The 23,218-nt window shown below is 47.4% G+C and overlaps 1 protein-coding gene across 4 annotated transcripts in view; it reads left to right on the forward strand.

Moving 5' to 3' along the window:
- The first annotated feature begins 3,852 nt into the window (after positions 1-3,852).
- The window catches only part of FGFR3 (fibroblast growth factor receptor 3), a 52,793-nt gene continuing 33,427 nt past the window's right edge, over positions 3,853-23,218 (forward strand). The window contains exon 1 of one of the 4 annotated variants that reach the window (XM_086888580.1): positions 3,853-4,057. In XM_086888580.1, the coding sequence (XP_086744706.1) occupies positions 3,880-4,057 (178 nt within the window). In that variant the 5' untranslated portion in view covers positions 3,853-3,879. The remainder of the gene's footprint in view (positions 4,058-23,218) is intronic. The other 3 variants (XM_086888581.1, XM_086888582.1, XM_086888583.1) reach the window with 3 other exon arrangements.

Consider the following 23,218-nt stretch of genomic DNA (forward strand, 5'->3'; position numbering starts at 1 on the left):
ACAATGACTTTTGAGCTTGAAATTCAATAAACCAGCCTGGAACTGCAGTTCTAAGGGCTGGCTAGCTAATAAAAAGCGGTTTAGCCGTTCCAATGCGCCTTATTGATATAAATGGGTAGTGACATGAGCTCTGGAAAATGTATCCCAGTGCTGGCATCCACTGATGCTATTTAACCCTTGAATGCTAAGTGTGAACAGCTTGGGCTTCTACTCACGCACACTGATACTGATCTCTGAACCGATATTTCGATTCAGTTTTATGTGAGCTCGTAGCATTCGCTTGGGCTGAAGGAGCAGCCTGTTACAGCACTGTGAGGCCACAACACTCAGTCTGGCTCACAAGTCAGCTAACGAGACCCTGTTTTGATAAGAAATATTTGGCAATATTTATTGTGTGTACCTAACCTGATATGATTCAGCAGCTCGTGTGACGGAGTCTGATCAAATTTGCCAGCATATTAAAATTTGAATTAAAGCTTCACCTACTTCATTGCTCTGCTCCTACTCAGTATTGATTCAGGAGTCGCTTTCTGCTGGCTAAGGAAGCAGCTCCTGCCAGTATCAGATGTATGGGGGCACCAGTCCCCAGTGTAATTTTTGCAAGATCCTTGAGCCCAGCACCGGAGCCTGAGCCCTCTGCCTGCCATGGTACATCTGCCAGCTCAGGTGTGCAGGGGAGAGCTTTGCACAGTGCACGAGGGGGATTGCAGGGGAAAGGAAGCGATCACACGCTTTCTGACAGCAATGCCACCAAGGGTGACACTGCCATGAACAAAGCCCCTCTCCCTTCATGCCTCTCCAGAGCCTCAGTCCCAAGGGCTTTGGGACAAGCTTCTGACAGCCTGTCCCATCCCCATCTCCTGGACAGAGGGGCAGAAGGGACTGCTTAAAGCATTCACACCTGGAGCCAATTTTGCTCCATTTTTATTTTTGACGGCAGCCTTCCTTTAACTTGATTTGAGACTATCAACAGGTTGCACTTTCATAGAGAGAGATCAGCAGCCTCCCTCTAAGGTAGAGCTTTGGAGAGGCACAAAGGGAGGGAGGGGGTTTAGCCATGCAAATGCCCCCAGGGCCTGCAAGGCTCCCCAAAAACTGTCCCAGGGCAGCCAGTTTCAGCGGCTGAGCCCCCAGTGGGGTCTGGGCAGATGCAGGTGTGTGACAGTGACAGGCTTGGAGCTACTCACTCAGAAAAGGGCAAGCACTCACCATCCCTGAGCTGCTGAAAGGGGGTTGATTTTCATCACAGACAGATTTGGATATTAAGGGGATATAAACAAATATAAAGTTCTGGGAAGGGAATTCTTATAAAGGGTGAAAGGAGAGCAAACATGTTGGCAGAGAGAATATCCCTGCGTGGAGGGAGGTGCATGCTCCTAGCCTGAGGGGGAAGAAAAACTTTGGTGTAATATATGGCTTATGGCATAACAGTGCTGAAATAAATGCAATGGTGTTGTGTAGGCTTTACTAGCCTATGTACATGGATTTTTATTTTTTTTTGTAAGAAAGTGGCTGAGACACAGTCCAGAACTGCAGTTTTTGCTGCACAGCATTACATCCTGGGCTCTCTTACAGTGGCCACCACAGTGACAAAGCGGCACCAAAAAATCTGTACTTAATCAGATCTGTGCTCCCCAAACACCACATGAGTGTTCTGCATGGTTAATAAATGGGAAACCTAAAAATATCCCACTTTAGGGAAAACTGCAAACCTGAAAGTCCTTCATACAGGACTATCTCAATACCCATTTGATTTCCTGTTGTAAAGGGCTTCCAAATGTTATAAGCTCTTGGTTTTTTTCCAAATGAAAACCAGTTTAAAACCATTAAAGGGCTGAGCTAACTTGATCCACGGTGCAGACCTTTACATCTCCCAGCAAAACTCTCTGGGTTCAGATCGACCATTTCTATCTTCCAGGAGCAGCATGACAGTGTTTGCCCTCACCTGACAGAAAGGAACAATCACTGTGGCACTTTTAAAACTCAGCCACAGTGTGAAAAACCACACTGATTTCTCATGGACGTTTTTATTTTATCTGAGGGCTTAACTTTGATTCTCCTTCACTGCTCTCCTCTTGGAAAATTGGGGTAGTAATAGCAACAATACTAACTCTTACTAGCAATAGGAATAATGCTACAACAACAATCTTACCCTAGTGGCTTTACTTGAGAGCAGAATTTGGCTCTGCTTTCGCAATTTTGTCTTCAAGATAATGACGCCAACAGCTCCTTGTGCAGTGTTATACTTACGCTGCTGTTGTTAATTTTTAGTGATTTTCTGGCACCTCCAGCACAGCAGTTATGAGAGCAAACATCGTGCAGCTTGACGTAGTGCCAAGCCTTCTCTGTGACGGTGAAATAAGCGCATTTTATTTACACGTCTGCATTTCCCTCCATTGTTTTCATTTGAAACCGACAGTGTCGGTGGCGAGGGTCTCCGCTGACATGTAGGATTTCCTCGCCGCAGCCCCGTCTCAATGCTTCCCCACACAATGCCACAGTATTGAGATGTCAGAGTCTCTGTGCCTGATAAAGGTGTCAAGACAGATCCCTGCTGCAGCGACAACAGTGCGAGCTCCGAGCCCTCCACGGCGGCCAGGAGCGATCCCCGCTGCCAGCCAAGCCTCCCCACCGCCAGCCTTCCTCCGACCCAAAAAGGCTCCCCATGACCCTTAAGCAGGTTGGTTTCTCGGGCCCCTTCTGCAGAGCATTTTCAGCTCTGATAATATTTGCGTCTATTTTCAGCGAATGAGCCGCTGTGTCAAGTGGGATTAAAGCAGAGCTCTGACTTCTCCGTATGAGGCAGCTCAGCTCGCTGTCAGCAGTAACTGATGCGTGTCGCTTCAGCAGCTCTGCCGGGTCGGGGGTCTCTGAGGTCACCACGGTACCCCAAACCACAACTGTGACAGTGACTAGATCGCCCTAATCGTAACTGTAAATGGCACTAGATCCACTTGGTCAGACTTTTTAATAAAACAGCTAGTCCAGCTGGCAGAGGAGAACATGCAGAGTGGCGTGGAGCTGTGATTAGTCCCATGGATGTCCCACAGCGATTATGGGTGTGGGGGAGTGAAGTCAGGGCGCTCGAAGCGGGTGGCTTCACTTCGGGGTACAGAGCGGCAGCCGTGCGGGGGAATGGGTGCACGGGCCATTTGCTGCCCAAGTCCCAGGCTGAGCCCAAGCGCTGCACAGCACAGAGCTGTCCCCAACCCACGGATCCCGCTTCCCGCCGCCCCTCTCCGGGAAACGCGCTCTTCCAGGGCCAGGACAAGGGGACGCGGGGGCGACCGCCGCGGCGCACGGTGCCACTCGGGACCCACCACGGGAGCACCGCGCCAACTTTCATCTCACGTCTGTGAGAAGCGGGTGCGGCTCCCCCCGAGGGCTCGGCGGGCTCAGCCCCGCGCGGCTCCGGCGCCCCCCCGCTCAGCCCCGGGGCCGGGCGCGGAGCGGGGCGGGGCGGGGCGGGGCGGGCGGCCCGGCCCGGCGGGCGGGGACACCGCGGCCGCCCCGCTCCGCGCCCGCTCCGCTCCGAGCAGACGCAGGAGCGCCGCGGCGGCGGGCGGGCGGCAGCGGCGGCTCCTGCGGGCGCTCCCTCCGTCCCTCCCTCGATGCGCGGTGCGCGGCCGGCCGCGGGGCTTGCGCAGGTAGGCGCCCCGCCGCCGCTCGGCTTCGCGCGGCCCCCTGCACTTTTTTTACTGCTCCCACCACTTTTTTTTCCGCCTTTTTACTATTATTTTTCCTGTTCCTCCTCCGCGCGGGCACCAGGGGCGGGGGGTTTTCTCATCCTCCTCCCCGCGCTGAGCGCCTCTCTCCCTCTCCCGGCAGCGCGGCGGCGGAGCGCGGCGGTGAGCGGCGGCGGCATGCGGCGGCCGGGGGATGTCTGAGGCGGGCGGTGCGGCGGCGGCCGCGCTGCCCCGGCGCCGCTCCGGAGGCATGCGGGCGGCCTGGGGCTCCGTCTGGTGCCTGTGCCTGGCGGCGGCCGTCGGCGGGATGCCGGCGGCGAGGCGGCAAGGCGGCGGCAAGGCGGCGGCGAGGAGCGGCGGGCAGCCGGCAGGTAAGGGCTGCGCGGCCGCGCACACACGTGGCTCTGCCGGGTTCGGCGCTGCCGGTCCCCGTCCCTGAGCGGGCGGAGTGGGGCGGATGGATGGATGGAGACGGCCGGAGGCGGCTGTGGAGCGGGAGTTACGAACGCGGGGCCGGGGCGGTCTCAGAGGCGCCCAGGAGGGACAAAGTGCTTTTAAGAGGATTTCTGTCTGCCAGGAGCCCTCTCCCAGCGAGGCAGTGCACGGAACACCCCGTGGGTAGCAGCTGGGAAGATGCTTGCGTGCGTGTGTAGCGGCGCGTTTTCGGCACACATCGGAAATGCTCTGGCAGCGTGTGTTCGGTGGGAAAAGTAAGGAAAGGTCATTTATAGCCGCATCTTGGGAGCAAAAGTGGAGTTGCCACAAGTCCGCGTCGGCACAGGCTGGTTTGCAGCTGAGTAAGTGGCTGTGCTGAGAAGGGAGCTGCGTTTCGGGGGAGCCGGGGACGATCTCCCCTGGAGTGGCAGCGCTGCGATTGCAAGTGAAAAAAAGTTAACACGTCGGACAAAAGCTGGGTTTTGGTTTTTTTTTTTTTTTTCCTTCTTCTTTCCAAGTAATATACGGCGGGTTTGAAACATCGTGTCTCTCTGATCCGCCTCAGCTGCTACCTGAGTCCCTGTTTATTTTTCAAAGCTCTTTAATGGAAGGGAGCCCCCTCGCAGCCCCCCGTCCTCCGGTTTGCATGTACCCGGCAGAAAGTTTCCATTGTTCAGGAAAGGGTTTGAAGCCTGTTTGCCAAAAAAGTGACAGGGGAATAAATGGACTTCGTGGAGGCTGGGGGGTGAGGGGCATTACTTTCATACCCCTTTTGGTTAAAGCTATAAATCACACCGGGGGTTGGGTTTGTTTTCAAGAAAGTCCTAATAAAACACCAGATTCTTAGTGTAACTCGTTTGGCTCATTTTTCACAGCCAAAATAATTGATTTATGGGGCAACGTCGCAGGGACTTGGCCAAAGCAGATGAGGTCGGTGTGCGGATGGCAGCGGTGGCCACAGCGCTGCGAGTGACAGAAGCGAAGTGTCCCCAGTTCTCTGACTTAGCCTGAAGTGCATGTCACTGTCACTTCAGGCACAGTCGAGCCCAAGGGGTTGAGGAGCAGCCTCGGTGGCTGCCTCAGGGGTCCCTGGGCTTCCACCCTCACCTTCAGCCCATAGCTGGGGTTGATGATGTGTTGAAGTGGTGTTAGACCCTTCCCGTGCTCCAAGATACTTCTGCAAGTTAAAGCTTCGGGACGCTGTTGGAATTGTAGCAAGTGGCATAGTCGGAGGTCACACGGTCACCCCCCGCTGATGACTGTGAAGCGAGTGATGGGTTGGGATTTCCAGGGGCTCCTGTGGAAATCCTCGGGACAGGCTGTCTTACCTCTGGGTCAGCTTTCTCCAAAGCAAAGGTGGCACTGTCAACTCCCTGGGAAGTGGGATTCCTGCCGGAGCCAAGAGGGGTCCCGTCAACCCCACCACCAGCTAGCAATGTCTGCAGGAGTTGCCCCATCACTGTGAGCTGTTGGAAGCTCATGTGGACGGGAGCTGTGGGGAGAGAGAGCTTTGCGGTGCCATCTGAAGCGGCTGTCCCAGCATCTCCATGTGCGTGGGGAAGGGTGAAGGCAGTGCCGCTTCCCCAGCTCTGTGCCAGTGAGGACACCCGCTGCCTGGCCGACCTGGGGGGGAAAAGGTTGTGCAAAAGAAACTGTAAAGAATATAAACCTTCAGAGCCAAGTAAAAACACATTTTACTTTTTCAGTCTTTTTGAATTGAATGGTAAAAAGCAAATTCTTTCTCCTAGTCAAATGGGCCATGGGGTATTGGCTCATTACTGAGGGTTGTTGTTCGCTGGGCTTTGCATTTACAGTCTAAGGCCTTATTTTCCATAAAGGGGCTTGGAAGGATTTTTCCCCAGTGATCTAATTCTCCACACGGGGCTGTGAAGGCTATAACAGCTACTGCTTTGTGCCTATACTCAGCTACATAAAACACACATTGAAGGGAGGCATTCTCGAGGTATGTGTATGTTTGCTAATATGAATACTGGCTATTAGCGGAGGTGGAGGGGGTGCAGGTTTTAACATCTCCGCAGGGAGGTGTTCGGCTGTTGGCAGGAAGGAGGCAGATGGCGGGGCTGTTGCTGAATAGAAGCTAAACTAAAAACACCAGGGGCCTCATCTGGGCTGAGTTTCTCTTCTCTCCCGTTCTCGGGGCTGCTGCAGGAAGAACAATGTCAAATTTCCCCCCTCCCTCTTTTTTTTTTTTTTTTTTTTTATGAATGAAAGTAAGAGAGGCGAGGCAGGATTGAATGTGTATGTCATTCAGGGGCTATGACAGAGATGATTAGGGAGGTCAGTGAACTCCTTTGCAGCCTTGAGCATGCGGTCACTCTATTCAGCAGCCACAGAATAGACATCAATATAAAAAAGCCCGTCCAATTTGCATTAGTATTCAGATAAAGATATTACTTCGTACGATTTGTGAATGTCAAGTAATGCTGGCTGCTTTCTTAGAGAGCAGCCCGACTGAAACAGCAGCATTTAACTTTTAAGAAATTCTGATAACCATCCTGTCTCCTGTAGCTGGCTTCTGTGTGTGTCTGCACACACTGTATGTGAAAAAGGCAATTTCTGGGCTCTTTAAGATTTGTGTTGCACTAGTTAGCTGCTCAGGCTGAGTGCATTGAAAGAGTTGTATAGAGAGCTGCTAATGTTTGATCAGGTTTGTGTGGGAAGGGGAGGGGAGAGCTCTCCCAATCTGTCAGGAGCAAGAACCGAAGTTTCCTTGTGCAAGGAGTGGAATTGTCACCCAGAGTTAATACTGCCCAGGCAGGTTTTTTTGCCAGAAGAACAGAACAAGAACCAATTTGGGGTTTTGCTTAAGTTTAATGGGAGAGCATGTACCAATTCCTGTGACTTTTTTGTGTGGAAAGAAGTGGTGATGTTCCAGCTGCGGTGTTTTTCATCCAGCTGGGCTCTTGCAGCCTTCCAGCATGAGCTCAGTGAGGGGTCCAAGGTGGAGGGTACACCTAGGATCTGTTTCACTTTGCTTTGTGTATCTGAGTGTTTCAAAGTTCATCCTGAAGTTCTAGGGGTATTGAAGTGTGTGCCAAGTGGCACTGGCTGTTCCTGGAGCTGGCCTTGGGGTTTATGTGTACAAACCCTCTGCACGGAGCCTCTCGTATATTGATGGTGCTGCTTACTTTGTGCCCTACACCAGAAATGTTTTAGATTCAGCGGGCAGCTGTGAGTGATAGTTTTGAGATTAAATGTTGATCCATTTGTTCTCATCAGCAGCAGCAGCTAAAGAGCTAATTAAGTCTTTAATATTGAGACTATCATATTTTACTATCGGCAATAAAAAAAGAGGATACAAGTAAATTATGATGAAATATCACTTTTTTTTTTTAAAAAAAAAAAAATCAGTTTCTTACCTAGCAAACAGTGAACTAGAAAGTCTGTTCCATTGCAGAGATGGACTCAGTGTATTCAGTAGTAGCTGTATAACAGGATGTCTTCTACACATACCGACAAGGGTCATTCCAATTAAATCTGAGGATTTTTTTCTTTTAAGTAAGACTTTATTAGCAACTGCTGAGTGGGAAACGTGATGAAAGTAGATCTGAAAATTGTGTAGCAAAGTGTTGATCTGCTAATTAAATCATGCAGTTAAAGTAAGCTGCTCTGACTGGCATGTTAACTTTTACAACTCCCTCCAGAAAAATCGTCAGTGCTGTTTGGGAAGGTGAACCTGTCCTGAAGCCTGACTGAACATGGGTTTTGAAATTAGGTGAATGCCAAAGAACTCTTCCTTACAGCATTCCCACTGTATCCAGACTATTTCCATACAGAGGGATGCAGTCTGCTGGTTGCACAAAGCTGAAATTTTTCATAAAGCTGGAGGAGGGTTCCCCCTCCTTCTATAAGGCTGAGAAACAAATTTTTTCCTTTTAAAATATGGTAAATAGCAGTGAACTTTGATAGCCACCTAAATGCTTAGAAAGCTATCCTTTCTGAATACTTACTGTGTCCATCTGCTATTCACTGAGGGATCCTAAAGGATAGGGAATCAGCCTGGTTTCTGAGCAGTTAATAAAATTGCAATTTATAAAAGTATTGGATCAAGGTGTTTCTTACAGTGATCTCTTATTGGCATTGAGAGCTGTGACTGAGGGCGTTTGCTGCACCTTAATTTTAGCTAAGGTTAGGGCATGGCCTGCTGGTGGCTTTTTCTGGCTGGTCACTGAAGTGTGTAGGATTCAGTGCAGGAGCCTGAGCATGTGCCATTAGGTTTAATGGAGAAGTGGCTGTGTTATCATCATGGTTTTAGCTTTCGGCAATTTTTACTATATATAAGGTAGACCCATCAGGCTTAGAACAAATTCAGATATTTATACTGAAAGTAGAGTCAAAATTCCCTCCCTAGTTTTTCCCAGTTCAGCTGAACGTGATACACAGATAAACAATAAATCTGGCTATTTTATTTCTGTTTCGCTGTTTGAATAGATTTGTCTTATCCCTCATGGGCTGCATGCTCGTAACCTTTCACGTGTTCTGGGAGTTTGTCTGACTCTGCATACCTGTTTCTTCCTTTTTTTCTGAGCCTTAAAAAACACTCCAACCTTGAAATTGCCTGCTGACTCCAAGCCACTCAACAGAGTGGTTTGATGTAGCTGTTTCAGTGTTTGCCGTTTCATCTCTTTTAATAGCGATTAGTGATAAACTTGATTCTACATGTACCAGACTGAATGCCAGAGAGGATAGTGGCTGGTGAAAGTTTGCTTTACACTGGGGTTTTTTTTTCAGCAAATGGGACTCTGGTTTAGCACAGCCATTCATTGTATGTGGCAGCAGTCAGCCCAGATTGTAGGAGGAATAAATCTGAAAGGACCTCTCTGCAAATGCTGGGTTAAAATCGTGTCTGTAGATGCGTACAAAGCCAAAAACACCTTAAAATACCTTGTAATGCCCTGAATTTTTTTTCTTTCACCTCCTACGCAGCTTATCAGTTCAATGCTTTCCCCTCTTTTGGCTGTTTATCTGGTGATCTTGTTTAACAATCCAACTTTTTCTCTGAAGTCAGGCTGACTCCCCTAGTGTCCCCTTTCTCATATGCTCAGAGCTCAGGTTGCCAGGTGCCACAGATGTGATTTAAAACTCTGTATGTGTGAAGAAGAGCTTTTATTCCTGCAGTGAGTGCTGTATTCCTGGTGTGCTTACCCCAAAAGTATCTGCTCCTTGGTTTGAATGACCAGGAAGTTTCTGCAGTATCAAAAGCAAACAAGAACAGTGAGATACAGGCTGAGTAAAACCTTTAGTAAACTTAGTAGTTAAAATGTGAAAGGTAATCAGATGTAAACCTGCCCTATTATTCTGATAGGCTATCAGGGCTTTTGCCTTCAGGTGAATAGGAATTAGCCAGGAGGTAGTTAAATCAATTTTATCTTTTTTGTGCAGTGACACTCAGGTTACTCAATGTAGCAAAGCTATTTTTGAAGAATAGCAGAACAGTCAAGTAAGAAAACATTTCTCCAGTAACTGCTTCAGTTTCAGATGTATTCATCTCATAAAGGGGTGGTATTTATTGCAGAGGTGGAGGTAGGTCTGGTGTGCTGGCCTTGCTTTCTCAAATCCAGAGAGCAAGGCAAGATAACGAGTTGGTTAAATAAAAGGGTTATATTAAAACTTGGAAGTAGGTCTCTTTATCACGCAGAACTGTATGCAAAACAATTGCCGTGTGCTTACACGTTTAGCATCTGTGAGATTTTGGGACTGTGCCATTTCTGCAGGTTGTGAGGGGTTAAAAGAATTAATAACCCAAGTGAGAAGGGTTCCAAGTTTTTGGGTGAGGAAAGGACGCGGCCCAGGATCGCTTTCTGGGAGCAGGCACTGCTCCACCGGCTGCTGCGTGTGCCGAAGGCTCTTCCCTGGGAGCATCACAGCCCCAGGACCCCGGCACTGTGTTTGCACCAGTACAGCCAGGGGTGTCCTCTGACCTACTGAACTACCTGCAAATGTCATGCTGACACATGGCAGCATGTTGGTTTGGATTTTTTCCCCTCATTTCTTTTTCACCCAAGGAGCCAAGCCATCAGTTAAATTCCTTGAGTATGAGGCTTTTAGGGAGAGACAGTAACAGGCAATGATAGTGCACCATGGCATACCAGAGACCTCCAGGGGTGGCTTCCCAGCTGTTGCTTATTCATAACTGATGAAAGCATTTCTGAGTTTATCTTAATTTAAAACTTTTGCCCTGGAAAGTGAAATGTTTTATAGTGTCTTGATTTCACTGAGCTACCTTGTGCTGTTCACAACAAATCTCACTTAATTATTTCAGCTGACATAGTTAAATCAGTAAAGCTTTGGAGACCAATGCTGGGTTATAAGGATTAAACTAGCATCCAGAAGCAATAGATTTTAAACATTTTGGGGTTGACCTGGCTCGAGGTGGGTGTAGGGGAGACAGCAAAGTAGCTGGGTATTGCTTAGGGGCCAAACCTTGTGGTGGTGGTGGTGATGTGGTGCATGGGTGGGTTCTCACTGATGAATGAACCAAGAGGGAGGAGTGATGTAAAGTAATGAGCAAGAACGGGAGGGCTTCACTGTCAGAGAGCTCCAAGGAGGGTGCTGAGGGTGAGAGCATCTCTGATATCTCTGATGCTCCTCTCACAAGAGGCAGGTGGCACCTGGCTCTGTGAAAACGGGATGCAGGCATGGTCCCTGTAGCAGGACCCTGTCCCAAGAGCCATCTCGTCCCCAGTGTTGCTGGTGGCCCCTCTGCAGAGGGGATTTACTGGGGGTTTCATTGGGGTGTGTGGCAGAGGAGGTCATGTGAAGCCCTGGAGGTGTTTCTGTTCCATGGGGCACCGCAGGGTAACTGGCATCATCCTGAGCTGACAGCTCATCCCCTCTTGCTCACTCCCCCTGGGGAAGGTAAAATACACATCTGTGAAGGCTTTTCTTTGGAGGAAAAAGGAGCTACGGGAGATGTCTCTGGATCCAAATGATGAGGCCAGCCTTTCTCAACCTTCCGCTTTCCATGACAGAAAACTGAAAAGATCCCAAGAATTAGATTTTTAATTTTATTTTGATGCTTGACAGAGCCTGTAAAGATCTTTCATAGCAAATTTGGCTCCCAGTTCGGAGGGTCATTGCTTTCTTTAGGGGTTTTGCCATTCTCTGCTTCTTGTAGTCCTGTAAAAATAATAATGAGGTCCTGATCTTGTGCCTATTGAATCCTAGGAAAAAAAGCCCCCATTGATTTCCAAGAGAGCAGGCTGAAGCCCTTCACAGATCGTGGTGGGAGCAGCTATTTAGCATAAGCAGGGATTGTTTGGGAAGTTTTCTAATGACCCAAACATTTTAACAAGCAGAGGAAACTCCGGCGAGTAAAAGGGCTCCCAGTTTGGGGGTGGAGATCCCTGGAAGTGGCTTTCAGTGACCTCCCATTCCTCTCTAACCAGCTGTAACACAGACCTTCACTTCCCATCTTGCTTTTTGTAACTCTGGCTTCGATGGGAGCCCGCGGCAGCGTCACAGCCCAAATTCAAGCACCAGGGGCAGCGGTGACAGCCAGCACCCGGCTCCCCTGTGCCTCTCTTGTGAGCCCTGTGTGGAGCTGGGCTGCCCTGCTGGCCACTGTCCCCTCCTGCCCCATCCTCGCTGTCATTTCATCGCTGTCACCGGCATCAGCCCCAGCGCCGTGAGCAGCACAGCAGCCAGGAAAGTGTTAATAATCCCCCATGGGGTCTGAGCCCTGGGACCCTGCACCACACAGGAGCCCGTGGAGGAGCTTTCCTGGCACTTCTGGGCAGACAGAGCACAAGAAAAATTTTTCCCATAGGATTGTTCTTTTTTTTTTTTTTTTTTTTTTTTTTTTTTTTTTTTTTTTTTTTTGTCTTTTTAATAACCCAGCTTTCATGGGCAAGACTCGAGTACAAGCAATTCCCTCCCAGCAAAATACTTCATCAGCTTGTATGGAGACTGTAGGGCCTGAATGAACTGGTGATTTCATTTTTGTTTAAAACTTCTTTAACTTCTCTTTATAGATTTCTCCAGGAGAGCATTTTGTTTCTAGCCAGTAGCAGGATCTGTGTAAGATGAGCCAAGATGTGCCTTGGGAGATGAGAGAAGGTTAAGGAGTTCTGAGTGTGCCCTGACAATTAGCATGTTCAAGTGAAGATAAATCCTCAATGAGCCTGTCTTTAATTAAAAGAATGATTGGAATTAGGCATAGTACCATCTCTCCTGATCAGTATCATGAGTACCTCTACGAATAAAGCATTTCTGAGGAGGGAGAAAAACACCAGATTTTAATCTTCCTTTGGTAGCCGATATGTCTGCCTTTTGGAAGGGCATATTTTTCCCTGTCTTGGAGTACCCAGGCTTGTTGACAGTAAACAACTGTCACTTGGCAGTTTATGAAAGAAGAATGTTTAAGAAAACATGTCCAGTTTAAATAGTTATGTTAATAGGCTAGGGATTCATGCAGAAGTGAGGAGATCTGGTAAATGGAGGTGCATAAATTAGCTGGTATTTAGAGCCATAGGATCATGGAGTGGTTTGGGTTGGACAAGACCTTAAATATCACCTTGTTCCAACCTCCAGTATTCACTGTGTAAGAAAAGAGCTGAATGCAGTCGGGGGAGAAAAATTAAAAACACTTTTCATTTTTACAGTCTCTGTGTTATGCATGAATTCACAGCTTTCTGTGAAAGCATAATTTTTTTTCCAAGGAAAACTCCGAAAACCTCTTTCTTCCAGCATGTGGTGGGTTGGGCCCTGGGAGGCCCCTGGGTGGGACGAGCTGCAGTGCTGGGAGCTGGGTGCTCCCACTGTGTGGCCCAAATGCTGCTCCAAGCTCCACAGGCAGCATTTGGACCTTGCAGCTGCCCTGCCGTGTCCTCAGCCTTTGCCTCGCAGTGCTGATCGCAAGAAGAGGCTGCAAGAGAACTTTGCCACCTGATTTCTGAATTGATGAATTACAGAAAGGAAGGGGTGGGGGAAAGTAAGAAACAGCAGATGGTGTCCTCTCTGCATCCCTGCCCAGAGTTGCTACAAATCCATCACCCACCTTCTTTCCAGTTAAACGCTGGTGGATGTAGTGAGAGATGAGCGAGCGCAAAGCATTTGTTCCAGCTCAGCCCAAAGTCATCAGTGGCAAAACATAATGAGTGGGGGCCTGGTGTCAGGCACTTGAAATCTGTAATCAAGCATAAAAAATATGTTTCAGGCTTTTCAGGCTCCTGGTTCACTCAGCTTGGGAAGAAGGGTGTAAGTGACTAATGGGGGATACTAACATTAGCCATGAAGATACTGGGTAAAACCCTGGTCCTGCACTCCAGCTGCCATCCTGGGATACAATACAAATACAGTAAATATTGTGGAGTTTAAATACAGACTACTGTGTTACAGACACCCCAGGCTGAAAGAGAATTTCTCAGAGAGGGGCGTCTTGACAGCAGCACCTTCTCTTGCCCTTGTTCCAGTTAAGGAAGAGAACTGGAGGAGCAAATGGGAATCCCCAGAGTTTTGACAAATGGGTTGCTCTCAATTTTCTTTTGCCCAGTGGTTCAGTTAGTATTGCCTTTATTTGAACTAGGAGGCAAAGGAAACCCAAACACAAAGCCTCCTACTACAGCAATGCTTTGCAATCTGCCCAGTCAAAAAGGAACATAACTCCTGGGAAGTGTTAATGGAGTTGTGCTGGGGCTCCAACCTGTGAATTATTTAGTGAAGGAATGAGATTTCTGCCTCATTTTTAACTGCAGGCATGCTGGCATCTTGGATTTGAGGAGGCAGTGGGCTTCTGCATTGTAAAAGTCTCCATGAAGGGGAGGGAAGTGCAGGGGGAACAGAAGGGGTTCTCCTTTCCCCTGTACCCCTCAATGCAGGGACAAAAAGGGGTAGGTTTGTGCCCACCACTGTGTCTTGGTGGTGGGTCACTGCCTGATCCTGGGTCTGGTGACCTCACACAATGCAAATCCTTCCTGTGAGGAGCCATCTGCCTGCTCTGAACAAGATAGTCTTGCAGGTGGAATGTGTTAGGTCTGGCAAAAAAGGGCCTGAAACGTCCTCAGGTGCTTTCAAAATACACGTAAATGCTTGAAATAGAGGTTTTTCTCCCTCTCTGTCCCCTTCTCCCAGTGCATAGCACATGAAGTGCAGACAAGAGGTGCAGTCTTTGCAGGAGTAACTTAACCCAGTGCTTGAGGCCAGCTGTTCTGGGCACGAGAAGAAGTCGGAGGGGTGACATAGGATGCTCAGGGCAGGCAGGAGGAAAAGATTACCCTGGATTAACCACCAACCCATGGAAAGGGAGTGGAGGGGGCAAAATGCTGTGTTCAGCTCTTGTTCTCTTTATGGGTTATACATCAAGGGAGGTTATCTGTGAGTAGCACAAGGCGGTGGTTCATCCCACCCAAGGGAGCATGGCAGGAGCTTAGCTTTGATGCCTGACTTTGAGACATATCCAGCCCCTTGGTGGTTGCTGCTCAGTTTTTATCATCTTTATCTTCCACCTGGGAGAGAGAAGTGTCTGTTTTCTTTCTGCCTTGGTTTGCCTGCTTGCACTGACCACCTTTGGCATCACAACAGCATCCATCTAATGCTTAGAGGCTCATTTGCACAGAGAAGAGTATATAGTGTTTCTGGTGGGGAAAGGAAAAGCTGGAAAAAATCAGAGTCAGAAGGATGGGGGAGTGTATCCCAAAGTGCCTGTGGAAGGTCCCTGGTTCATGCAGGTGGGACCAGCCACGTGCTAGTGTAGGAAGGTGGAAATTGCCTTCTGCAGGGGGTCTGCATTATCCTTACAGCAGTGCTAAAATATCCTTGCATAGAGGTATCTCCCCTTCTTCTGGAGTTTCTGGATCCTAACATAGTGCAGGTTGTGGATGATTATTTGGGAGCACTAAAACTGCTCGAAGGCAGTGGGAACTGAGACATGCATGACTTCCTTGAACTCTCTCCTAATTTGTAAAGTGGAGTCCAAACCCTGCTGTAATAGATACAGTTACAGGAGACCATTAAAAGGTCCCTCCTGGTGAACCTGATGCCCTGGTGCTGCTGCTGGGAATGATAAACCTCTGCGTTCAGGTTGGGCGGTATGCGCTGCCCCGCCTGTATGCGCGTACGCGCGGGGGACGGTAAGTCCTGCTAATTTAGGGATTGTTTTCCAAGTCTGTTTTCTATAACCCCGTAGACTTAATACAAATAAAGAACTGACTAACTTTCCTGTGAGAAGCGCGGAACAAACGCCGAGCGTGGGATTTGAATGCAGAAAGGTGAAAACACAAATGTATACAGAAACAGCAAGTCAAACAAGCTGAAAAAATATTGTAAGGTTGATTTAACAGAGCAGTGAACTCAAAGCTGTCTAATCCCTTTAGCAGCCCTCTTTAAAGAGGAGAAATAAAAGAATTTTTGACATTACTTTGCCATCTCTCACAACTCTTTCTAATAATTCTGAAGGATAAAGCTTGAGTTTAGCTTAGCACAAGGACAAAGTGTTGCAGCTTTAGTTAGAGGTGTTCTCTAAATAACAAAATCTTCATTTGTCATTTGCTACATTAAAGTGGATCAGGCTTCCTGAAAGGAGATTACTGTTAAATTTCTCCAACTGGGGGTACCTGGCACCTAAATCTCACTTGAGACTCTGAAATAACAAGCTTGGTTTTGAAAGGTGCTGAGCCAGGTCAGGCTCTGTATTTAAATCACTTAAGCACTCTCAGAATCTGGCTATTCATTTGGATGCATAGATATGGATTTCTGGGCTTAATCACCAACCTTTGCATTTCAAATGTGTGACCTTTGTTTTCTTTACTAAGTATGCAGACAGAGCGGCCCCCAAATTATTATTATTTTTTTCCTCTTTTACACAGCTGAAAACAGCCTGCAGAGAAGACTTGAAATTTTGCATCTTATTACAGAGAAATAGGGATCTTTGAAAAATAGCATTTTATGTTACTCAAAGGGAACTTGCAAAAAGGGGAATATTTTCTTATTTTCATTCACGTGAACGTGATCCTTCATATATCTAAAACCCACAATCAGTTGGGAAAAAAACCCACCCAAACTACCCTAAACCTTTGCCCTTTCTTAATCCCTGTACAAGAGGGTTTTTTTTCCTTAAGATGTGCTTTTCTCCCCCCTGAAATAAAGGCAATTGATAGGCTCATAAACAAATACCAAACATTAAGTCCTAATCTCCATATAGAGGAGCCTGACCCTTTTTATAGAGAGAGAGGGTAGAAGGAGGAAACGGGGCCAGGAGTTTCAGGTTTAATGCTTATTAAAGTTTTAGTGGGTGGGAAAATGCAATCAATAAATTTTGTTTAATGCCTCAAAACTGGTGTTAGTTTTCACTAGCTACACCGGAGAGTAGTTTTCATTTTGAAACTAGGACACTCGTAGTTGGAATGACAATTAATGTGGAGTGAATATGGTCCCAGTTGGAAGCCGATTTTTTGAATAGCATGAGAACTCCCCCCACCTCCCTGCCTTGGCTCCAAAGTGGGGTAGCTTCCGTTTTTAATTAGCAAACCCGGCAAAATTTAGCTCATTGTGTCTTTCTGATCCTTTGGCCCAGTGGATAGCTTGGATTTCTCCATCTTGCTGTCTTGAGGCTGGTCTTTTTTTTTTTTTTTTTTTTTCCTTCAGTTTTGGTGCGGGAAGGGGGGCTTCAGGATACTTAGGATTAAAGTCATTGTTTGGGGGTATTTGCAGCCAGCTGCCTGCATTAAATGAAGATTAGAGAAGTGCACATTAAAAGTGCAAGGGAAATGCAGAGGACCTGGGATTTGGGAGCTGCATAGCTGTGAACCGAAGGGGAAAGGTTGGGGCTTTATGGCAAATTTTTTCTGATGCCATGTGATCTTAAAGCCCACTTCAGAAAGCATCACAAGTAGCTTCCAGGCAAAACTGACTTGGGAATTGGAAAGGGAGCCAGTAGCATTTGTATCCCTTAAAGAGTTCCTCTGAGGTAAACCTAAACTTTTGAGCCTGAGGAGCTTACGTGTTTCTTAAAAATTCATCTGCAAGAGCACTTGAGAGGTGGTGAAATTTTGATAGAACTGACCAAGTAGCTGAAAGCCCACCCTGGGGGTCAAAACTCCAGCAGTAATGAATTTTTGAAGGATTTTTAGAATGGAAATGAAGGTACAGAGAAAGAGCCCAGGAAAAAAATATCCAGAAGAATCATTCAGCAGCATTATAAGAAAGTTTAAAACTATTTCCAAAGATACTTTCCTTTCCCTATGCTTGTGGAGCAGTCATTTGTGTAAGCTGTGTCCTTGTAGCAAACTCTGCTAATAGTTTGGGGTGTGTCACCTACAAAACCTCTCCAGGTAGAGTAGGAGGGATGCAGTGGTGCACTGATGTTGAGGAGCACAGGTTTGCTCAGGGCCTCCACAGTTCAGCAGGACCGAGTTCTGCTCCGATGGAGTCTGGGGCAAGCTTTGCCCAGTCCATTGTGATGCTGGGAGGCCTCATTCTGTGCCTCAGTTTACATAGCTGCTGCCACTGGCTTTGAAAGGGCTTGTGGTAGTTGCTTGCTTGCTGCAATGATGAGGGTTTTTGGACTTCCTCAGGCATGTAGAGCAGAAATGTAAAACATCAGCCGCTTTGTGGTGGGATCTGTCTGTCAGCATCAAGCTGGGACGCCCCTGCTGTGCTGAGCAAAAGCTGAGGCCAAGTTGGCCACCGCTCTTCAGAGGCAGCAAGAGGCAGACACCAGAAGGATGATGGCACAGTCTCTTGTGCTCCCCCAAGGATCAGCCCGGGGGTGTCCCATCTCTCTGCCGTGAGCAGCGAGCGGTGGGGCTTGGCCGCCTTTGGCCACCGTGGTTGCGTGAGGTGGCCTGTGTGACCTGTGGGCCAGCAGCTGCCAGGGTGTGCTCACGGTGCCAGGACAGGACTGTGTGAGAACTGAGAGCTGATGCAGCTCATTGCTGCCCTCCTTGAGGAAGGCACAGAGGTTTGGCACCGGGGAGAGCGGGAGCCATCTGCATGGGCATCCTTGAGCAGGAGCTAGGAGCTCTCATGGCCCGGGGAGCTCAGCACGCCCATGCTGCCTCCTGTCCACTGCTCCTTGTCTTTGGGGACCATTGATGGAGATATATCAGTTCTTTCATTTCTGTATAAAAGTTCAGTGCAGAACTCTGAGCTAACTAAATACACACAAGTGGTGTTTGCTTCCCTGTTTTGAGTGGGGAACCAAGTGTCTGTATGATCAGATTTTAAGGAAAACTCCCCATCACTGCTTCTTCCTTTAAGCCAGCAGTCCCCAGCTGAAGGCTGTCCTTGGGACCAGTTCTGGGCTCTCAGCATCAACCAAAGCTTTGTTCCTCTTGGAGGGGTTTCCATTCCCATCTTTTTAGGTGTAGCCAGGAGACCCCTTTGATTTGTTCTTTGGTGGGGTTTTTTTTGTCCTCCTCAGGACTTCCAAGTGTCAGAGGGAAATTCTCCTGGGCAAAGTGTTTTTGTAACTGTTTTAGCTTTGTGACGATTTATTTCTTAAACTCTCTGTGCCTGAATTGGGTGATCTAAGAAAACAGTCCATTAAAAGGAGGATACTGTAGAGTCCTGATGAATCCTGTTTTCTACTTGGCCGATGGAACAGAAAGCTAATTGCCAGTAGTAAATCCATTCAAAGGAGAGCTGGAGGGAGGGAGAAAAGCTAATATTCCTCCTTGAATGCCATTTAATCTCTGAAACCTTTCATGCAGATGTAAATTAGGATTTGCACAACAGAGTCAACAGTTGCTCTGTAGATAAGGCAGATTTGCAACATCTGCTTTTTCCATTTTGGAAGCTCTTCCAAAGTAGCTGTCAGGGATAGCCAAGCTAAACAGTAGAGATTTTTTTTATTCTTTTCCATAATCTCTTGTTTATAAAGAAAGCTGCATATGACAGAACTAAACCTGGTTATTGTTCTACTAATTCTCTAGGAAAAAGGTTTGCTTTTCTCCTAAAACAGCTCTAAGAACACCCCCACAGGGTGATGACACAGTGCAGTTACTTGTTAATGTCTTTGAAGGAAATGTATGGTAACAATTGCATAGGCCCCTACAGTGCAAATGCAGTATAAACAGTCTATTTCACATCTATTTTGCAGCATTATTATTGTTATTATTATTATCATCATCATCATTATCATCATTGTTCTTTTAAGCTTTCCCATGAGAACTGCCTCCTCCCAATCAAATACTTGAAATACAAGAAAGATAAAGTGGTACCTTTGAGTGATCTGCTCTAGGGGTGTTGGAATGAGATCATATTTAAGACCCCTTCCATTGCAAACCATTCTGTGATTCTGTGAAATAATGGAGGCAAACCCTTTTCTTCATATATGATTATCTAAAGACATATTTTTATATCACAGTTTAAACTTTCAGAGATACAGATATTTTATTTTTGCAATATTTCATTTCTGGGTGTGAGCTCCACTGAGCAGGGGAGCTAACCCAGCAAAACACCACTTTGGGAGGTGCTACTGCTTCAGCAAAGCATCCTGTGCTGTTGTGATTGCCAGGTAAGCCTCTTCTTCCCAGGATGGCTGCAGCCTGACACTGGGATGTGTGGTGCAAGAGAGGTTCTTGACCTCAGCAGGGGGAGAAGAGAGAAAACAGAATGTTTCATATAATCCTTTTCATTTTTTAAATAAAATGTAATAGAAGATATAGACACAAAATACTTGAAATAATACCATGCATGCATTTGGTATGTTTGTGCCAGGCTGATGAGGTGTCTTTTGGGGCGACAGGGCCATAGCCAGACAGGGATTTTCCACCTCTGGCACCATCATGGCTGTGCAGAAAGGAGGGGAAGGCAGGTTCCTGGGAAAACAGGTGATCCCTGGATCTTATCCTGGCACAGGGGCTGCAGTGCTGCAGGACCTGGGGCTGGTTTGAAGGTTTTCAATATTCTCCCAGGCCTGTCTGTCTCTCTGGGAGGAGACAGAGGGAATGGGAATGTGGGTTCTGTGCATGGTGTGGTTCCTGCAGGGAGGGGACACTGAGTCCACTCGTCACTTTTCCTGGCTACTTTTTAGATTTAGACGGGTCTTAAACGAACAATATTTGCCAAGAAAAGTGTTTTATTTCCCTTCTGGGAAGTTTGCACTTCCCAGTGCAGAAATCCCAAGGTGAGGTGGGGAAGTGACTCCATCCCAAGAACAGCCACACAGGTATCGTGAGAAACACCTGATTATTCACTGGGTGAATAATACTTTAACACAGATAGGATGCTTATTTAGAATAAACCAGGGCTAAATCCAGGACACAGTGCTGGTCTGAGTCTGGAGGTAGTGTACATGCTCTTTGCCACCATGGCTGTGTTCTTCCTCCTAATGCTGGAGGTTTTCATACACCTCCAGCAATTACTCACCAGCTTGCTGGCTGGGACCGCGATCCCCCTGGGACTGGGATGACAAACTCAACAGGAGAAAGCTCTGGCATGGCTGTTGCTCTGTGATCCTATAATGTATCCTGTCACGGTGGATTTGGTGCAATGAAGTACATAGAACAAGAACCTATTTCAAATGAACCTGAAGAGAGAAATGTGTGGAGTGCTGCTGTCTCTGTGCTTGTTAACATGCCAAATACAGCTTGTCCAGCTTGAAAAGGGAAAAATATCATCTGCTGAAAAGTGAGCCCTTGTCCATTCCAGCACTGGGCTGTGGAGCAATCCTGGAAAGCCTTTTGAGGGGTGCCAGGGTTCAGGGTGGGATGAGGAGTCTCCTGCTGGTGGTACTGAAAGTTGTGTGCCTCAAGTGCTCTGTGGGGGGAGTCCCAGTGGAGTTTGTGTGGTGGCTGTTCCCCTGCTGCAGGGTGCCCACTGAAGGAAAAGGATGGTGATGGGGGATGCATGTACCCCACCAGAGCACCTCAGGAGACTCCTGAGCACTTTACTTCAGTGTTTGAAAATGTATGGTTGTGGGAAGTTATTCCAGGGGAAAAATTAAAGGTGAGGAGAAAGACATTTTCTGGAGCTAGAAACCAGCACCTTGTGAGATGATGTGGGACCCTGGGGCTCCCTCACCCCTCACTGTGAGCCTTTGGTGTCCAGGAGCAGTCCCCAGCAGCATCTGGAAATAGTCCCTGATGCCCAGGAGGGCATCAGGCGGGCTCTAGGTTGGCTTGGATTTTTTGGGAGCCATAAGCAGCCCAGGAATAGCCCACCACTATCCATCTCCTTAGCAGCCCAGGGATAGCCTGCCACCCTCCACCTCTTCCTTGTCCTTTCATGCCTGAATAATAAATAACTTGAGAGCTGTATGCGTTAAAACCAAAATAAAACATTTCCAGGCTCCGCCAGAAACAAGTATTGATGTCTGAGAGGAGCAGACAGCTGATGGAAATACTGACACACTTGAATACTTGGAGCTGTGAACCACACAGAAAGTGAATTATTGCTGGGATGAGCCAAGCAGCTACAGAGATGAAGTATCTTATCCTTATAAGTGAATACATACAAAAACATTTCAGCGTTGCTGGGCCAACTGCTCCTCATTGTGGAAGGTGTTTCCAGCCAGTTGCTGCTTTTTTGTTCCTCTGAACAGCTTAAAAATTGTTTCCTTCTCTGTAGTGCGTTTGCTGTGAGCAGTCATCAGCAATGAATGCTGATCTCCATCAGATGCATCTCTTGGTGGTTCTCAAGTCATTTCTGCTTTGTCTAAACTAATAATTTGTTGAATTTTAGTCATACCGTGGGAGCCCACAACCCAGATTTCTCTTTCTCTCCAAGAGTCTGTTAATGCTGCAAATGTGTTAATCCCTGCTCTGCTGGCAAGTTTCAGAGTGGGCTCCTGTAACCCCTACATGAGTTAACTCCCTGGTAATTTATACCTGTGTGTCATGGTTTAACCCTGTCTGGGAACTCAGCCCCACACTGCAGCTTGCTCACCCCATCTCAGGGGATGGAGGAGAGAATTGGAAAAGTCAAGAAAACTTATGAGTGGTGAGAAAGACAATTTAATAAGAGAAGCAAGGGCTGTACACAGAAGCAAAGCAGAACGAGGAGCAAATTCACCACTTCCCCAGGGCAGGTGTTCAGCCATCCCCAGGATAGCCAGGCTCCCTTATACAGTGACTGAGAAAGACAAATACCATCACTCCAAACAGTACTCCTTCTTCCTCTGGTGTTGTTGCTGAGCATGATGTCGTGTGGTCTGGAATATCCCTTGGGTCAGCTGGGCTCAGCTGTCCTGGCTGTGTCCCCTCCCATTCTTTTATAGCTGGAGAGCTGGCCTCAGAGAGGGCAGCTTCATGTCACCTTCATGTCTTGGTGTCTCTGCTTGAAAAGGTGGTGTTGGAAACACCAGGCACTTGCAACTGGAAGGCAGGAAGGAGGTGCTGGACTCTGGCCACCCTGTGAGATGTGAGCTTTGTTTCCCTGCTTTGAACTCCTGCTGTTTTAAGCATGGAAATGAGACTGTCTCTGCTTTCAAATTTATCTTTGTACTTGAAAGCTATATAAGGAAAGAGAGTAAAAATTGGTTCTCCAAGGTCACAGTTGGCAAAGTGCTTAAAAGCATTTGAGTACCCATTTAAATACTTTGTGGAGATCTCCAGTTTGGGTCCTGTTTATTTCTTAAGCCATAAGTATATAAACAAAAGTTTGAAAAACAGTTTACAGAAGTGAGATTAAGACCAATAGTAGCATTCTCCTTTTAATTCACCACTACATCTTTCCTGAGATGATTCCTAGACAGAAGGAATAAAGTCACTAGAACCAAACTTTGCATCACAATGTGTGCTGGAGAGTGACTGGGGAGACTGAGGGTAGAGATGCCAAAATAAAGTTGTCAGAAACAAGAGATGCTGCTTCATTCCACAGAAGAAGCTTGAGACCCCAGTGTATCTGCTGAGTTTTATTTTCCACTTCATTCCAGCATTCCCTGTATCCATTTTATAAAAATTCCTTGTTGCTTTGTCATTAACCCAGGTTCAGTATGGTTTTCACAAAAAAAAGGAAGTTATTTCCTTTTAAATGGCTAACCAGTGCAGTTTGGCCTGTGCTTACTCTGGGCTTGTTCCTGTTCAGTAGGTTTATAATACAAAAGCCAAAATATACAAGTCTTGATTGTTTGGCAAACATCTTTGGTAGAACTGCATTTTGTGTGGAGGGGTTGTACAATTGTGTGGGGTTTGTTT

The sequence above is a fragment of the Cyanistes caeruleus genome, chromosome 5 (assembly GCF_971803275.1).
Source record: "Cyanistes caeruleus chromosome 5, bCyaCae1.hap1.1, whole genome shotgun sequence".
NCBI lineage: Eukaryota > Metazoa > Chordata > Aves > Passeriformes > Paridae > Cyanistes > Cyanistes caeruleus.